This window comes from Myotis davidii, unplaced genomic scaffold (genome assembly GCF_000327345.1).
Source record: "Myotis davidii unplaced genomic scaffold, ASM32734v1 scaffold172, whole genome shotgun sequence".
Classification (NCBI taxonomy): Eukaryota; Metazoa; Chordata; class Mammalia; order Chiroptera; family Vespertilionidae; genus Myotis; species Myotis davidii.
Window position 1 is genome coordinate 3,447,591 of NW_006284343.1, and position 4,624 is coordinate 3,452,214.

General features: G+C 63.4%; 2 protein-coding genes across 2 annotated transcripts in view; one reads left to right on the top strand and one right to left on the bottom strand.

Annotated features, from left to right (window-relative positions):
* The window catches only part of KIF19 (kinesin family member 19), a 27,623-nt gene extending 23,920 nt beyond the window's left edge, over positions 1-3,703 (top strand). Inside the window, 9 exon segments of the mRNA XM_015570508.1 lie at positions 7-16; positions 110-231; positions 501-634; positions 854-959; positions 1,150-1,246; positions 1,897-2,031; positions 2,034-2,269; positions 2,672-2,831; positions 3,094-3,703. Coding sequence (XP_015425994.1) covers positions 7-16; positions 110-231; positions 501-634; positions 854-959; positions 1,150-1,246; positions 1,897-2,031; positions 2,034-2,269; positions 2,672-2,831; positions 3,094-3,224 — 1,131 coding nt within the window. The 3' untranslated portion in view covers positions 3,225-3,703.
* Positions 3,704-4,178: 475 nt separating this feature from the next.
* Positions 4,179-4,624, bottom strand: part of BTBD17 (BTB (POZ) domain containing 17) — a 4,392-nt gene continuing 3,946 nt past the window's right edge. The window contains exon 4 of the mRNA XM_006754628.2: positions 4,179-4,623. Coding sequence (XP_006754691.1) covers positions 4,432-4,623 — 192 coding nt within the window. The 3' untranslated portion in view covers positions 4,179-4,431. The remainder of the gene's footprint in view (position 4,624) is intronic.

Consider the following 4,624-nt stretch of genomic DNA (forward strand, 5'->3'; position numbering starts at 1 on the left):
CGGCAGATCATGGACGGTGGGTCCCGCCTCTGAGCCACACCCGCCCCGTCCGCGGGGCGAAGGGTCCAAAGACGCGCCTGAGCCCTGCCCCTCCTCCCTCCGCCGGTAGATTACAACCTGGCCGTCCCCCAGCACCTGGAGGAGCTCTATGAGGTGTACCTGCGGGAGCTGGAGGAGGGCAGCCTGGAGCGGGCCGCCATCATGGACCGCGTGGCCTCCAGGGCCCTGCAGGTGGGCGCCTGGCATGTTCTGGGGAGGGGGGGGCTGATGCCCAAGGCAATGGCGGGGGACCAGGCTGGCTGATACCCCAGGAAGCTGCTCCCCTTTCCTTATCCCGCCCAAAGCCTTGCCACTGGGGATGCCCAACAGCCACAGCTTTCCGTGGGGACCCAGAGCACTGCCCTCGGGGGCTCCCAGCCCGCATTCCAGCCCTGGTCTTCTGTGCTGTTGTCTGGTCCAAGGCCACGTCTTCTGACTGTCCATCCCTGCCCTCTCCCCAGGACAGCTCCTTGCCCAAAATTGTCCCAGCAGGAACCATGCTGACCCCCGAGGCTGACCTGGAGAGCGTGAAGACGCTGAGCTCTGAGGCCCAGCGCCTGCAGCACAGCATCCTCCCTCCCCTCAGCACAGAGAGGTGAGCCCGGGACACGTCCCAGCAGCCCTGCCTGCCCGCCACCGCGGGATGCCCGCCCGGGAGATGGGCCAGGAGCCACGGGGAGGAGGTGGTGCAGGTCTGGAGCGAGGGCTCCCGGGTTCTCTCCCTTCATGCAAACAGCTCTCCCCTGACTCGGGGGTGGGCCCTCTGTGGGACCAGCTTGGTCATCAGATGCCCACCCTCTTCTGCCAACCTCAGTGAAGCCAACCATGTGTTCAAGACCAGTCCCCGGGCCTGGCAGGTGAAAAGCTCCTCTGTGCCCACCCCACCCCCCATCCAGATCGGCCACCTGGTGACCCAGGAGGTGAGCACTGAGCACCTTCGCCCTACAGGCCCCTCCGCTGAGGGTGGGGCACAAGGGCGGACGCCCAGCGGTTGGGATGGAGCCTTTCCGAAGCGGCCGCCACCCCTGAGGCCCCGCTGTCTCTGCTGAATGGGGCGTGGGGTCTCTGCTGGGGTCAACGCCTTTGTCCTCCCGACCACCTTGTCCGCAGGCCCCCACTCAGGACAGCCTGGCCAGCCTGAGCAGCCGCATCAACTCCTCCCCTGACAGCAGCGAGAACCTGTCAGAGATCCCCTTGTCCCACAAAGGTGTGCCCCCCGCTGAGCCTGGCATCACCGCCACTGCTCAGCTCGCCCAGCTGAGCGCCCTGGCCCGCCCTCTGCTCTGCTGAAGCTGCTGCCCATTCTAGGAAGGAGACACCAATGCCCCAGAGCCGTGGTCAGCAAACCGGGGCTCGAGAGCCACATGCGGCTCTTTGGCCACTTGAGTGTGGGTCTCCCACAAAATACCGCCACACTCAAGGGGCCGAAGAGCCACATGTGGCTCTCGAGCTGCGGTTTGCCGAGCCGCAGTTTGCCAATCACTGCCCCAGAGGGTTGCCCGCCAAGGACACACAGGGCCGGGGGCACAGTGAGAAGTCAGACGGGGAACATATGCCCCCCCCCCCACTCAGTGATAACTGCAAGTACAGATGGGATCCATGCCCATTGTCTCAGTTAATGCTCGCAGTCACCCGGTGGGGTTCGTCTTACCACCTCCAGTTTACAGATGAAAGGGAGGCTCAGAAATGTGCCCCAGGCTTCTTAAATGGCAAGCAGGTGGGGGTGCTGGGAGTGAAACCCAGACATTCTGGCTCCTACCCAGGCCGGGGGTGGGAGGGGGGGCGTGTTGGAGGTGCAGGAGGGAGAGGAATGCGAGGCCTTGATCCCGGGTGGGCGCTCCCTCTGTCCCGCTGCAGAGAGAAAGGAGATTCTGACCAGCACCAAGTGCATCTCGGTGAAGGCTGCCCGGAGGCGCTCCAGGGCCCTGGGAGCCGAGGGGCGCCACCTGCTGGCACCGGCCATGGAGCGCAGCACCCTGTCCCTGCACTCGCTGAGAGCCCACTGGCCTGCAAGCGGCCTCCCAGCCCCACGCTGCAGCACGCTGCCAGCGAGGACAACCTGTCCAGCAGCACGGGCGAGGCCCCACCCCCGGCGGTCGGGCATCGAGGGGAAGGCCCTGGGCCCTGGCTGCGGGCCCAGAAGAAAGGCCTGGGCAAGAAACAGGAGGAGTCGCTGGAGGCAAAGAGGAGGAAGCGGAGGTCCCGGTCTTTTGAGGTCACGGGGCAAAGGGTGAGGCCAGGAGTGGGGTGTCTGGGCTCCTTCCTCGTGGGTGGGGGCCTGAGGGCTGGGTTCCTCCAGAGGCTCGGGGCATCTGCACTGCCCTCCAGGCCTCTGTCCCCAGGCTGGCCCATAGCTGGGGGCAGATCCCTGTGGCACAGCGGTTCTCAACCTGTGGGTCGTGACCCCTTTGGCGGTCGAATGACCCTTTCACAGGGGTCGCCTAAGACCATCCTGAGTATCAGATATTTACATGACGCTTCATAACAGTAGCAACATTACAGTTATGAAGTAGCAACGAAAATAATTTTATGGTTGGGTCACAACACGAGGATCTGTATTTAAAGGGCCAGAAGGTTGAGAACCATGGCACATCCCCACAGCTCAGGCCTTACTGTTCTCCCACCAACATAGCTCTCCGGCCCCAAGACACACCTCCTGGGGCCCCGCCCCCTGGAGAGCATCTCAGACCACAGGATGCCAGTGTGCGGGCACCCAGCCCCTGGTATCCGGCATCTGGGAAAGGTCACGCTGCCTTTGTCCAAGATCAAACTCCCGCCAAGGCAGAACACAGGTCGGTACCAGCGAGAAGGGCTGGGAAGGGGAGCCCTTGGCCTGCCCAGAGAGGAGGCATGTTGAGCTGTCTGCCTCCATGGCCGCCCCTGGCTGGAAACAGGGTTCTTGCAGAATACTGTCCGGGGAGGGTGGGGGGTGGAGGTGGGGGTAACTGGCATCTTGGGGTTGTGCCCCCGGGGAGATCAAGACCACTGGGTGATGAGAGGGGGGAGAGGGAGGCATTCCTAACCCCTGCTTCTGGCCTTTCCCCCCTGTTTCAGGCCCCGGGATTTCCTCCCCACTCGTTGCTCCCTCCAATCCGGCTGGTGTTTCCCGACGGGCTACCCGTGGGCCCCGCCTGCCCCACGGCACAAGCACCCATGGCAAAGACGGACGCTTCCGGCATAACTGAGGGGCCCTGTCTGGAACCCGCCCTCCTGCCCCAAAGACTGAATGGGGTGTAGTGGGAAATGGGAGGTGGAGGCTGGGCAGGTGGGGGTGACCTGGAGGCAGGAGCTCAGGATCTCAGAAGGCCGGGGCTCCTGAGACCCAGGAATTATGAGGGTGTCCGCCCAACCCTTCCATGTGTGCAGTGCCACCGGGGAGGGAGGTGAGCCCAGGAGGCAGGCCAGGATGACAGCTCCGGGGCCTCCCAGCCTGGGATGATGCCAAAACTCTGCACAAACCTGTGGCCAGACTCCGCCTGGGAAGTGGGGGGAGGGAGTTGTTAGGGGGACAGGGCTCCTGGGCCCACACCTGGGGCAAGGGCCTCCTGGCTGGTGGGAAGGACCAGCAGACGGTTCTCATACGATGGGGGGAGGGAGGGAATGTGGTTTCCGTACTTGGCAGTGGCTTCCTTTTTAACAGTAAAACCCCATTTGGGTCTTGACAGTTGTGTTGGAAACTAGACTTTGTCGGGAACTGGGTGGCCACGGCTGATCTCCCCTGTCCCTCCCTACCCCACGCCCCATCTCACCCTGGCTGGAGGCATGGCACCAACCTACAAACCTGGGGGAAGGGGGTTTCTGTAGACCCTGAGGCCCCTCCCAGGGGTCATGCCTGATCACACCTGCCCAGGCTTCCTCCCAGGAGAGGCCCGGACCACAGAAAGCCTCAGAACCTAAATGGAATGGTTACCCCGGGAAGTCCGGGCTCAGAAATTGCCGAGCTAAAGCCCTCAGCTTCAAGTTGTGAAAACTGGGAATGGAGTCGCCCCTCTTCCCAGCTGACCCAGAACCCTGACTATTCAGACGCTCTTATCTGCCCTGTTCCATGTGGGGGTGGGGAGCCTGGGAAAAGCTAATGAAACACAGGGAACCCCCTGCGTTTTTTCCCAGGGTCTGGTGGTTCAATCATCCCTCGCTTCTCTGAGCATCTGTTTATTTCAACCAAAAGTATCATCTGCAAGTCAGTTGTGGAATCAGCTGCTGAAAACAGGCATCTGGTCTACCACTCCTCACCTGGGCTCCATCGGCCGTCACCAGCACCTGGTTATTCAGGGGGCAGTGTCGGCACCTCCCCTTGCAGCGCCCCTGCCAGTCCCCCGGCCACGATGCCAGGCCTTTATTTCCCAGCCCCGAAGCGCCTGGGACGCCAGGTTCCCCGTCCCCGCCCCTTGGCTACTGGGGGGTCCGGATGAGGGTGTGGTAGACGGGCTTGACGATGAGGTGGAGGTGCAGCGCGTTCTCCACCAGGTACTCGGAGTTGCGCCGCTGCAGGTCCGCGTGCGCCAGGAAGTCGCCGACCTCCTCGCTGCTCTGGTGGAAGCTGTAGGCGTGGCGCACCAGCAGGCGGCCGTGCAGGCGCGCCCCC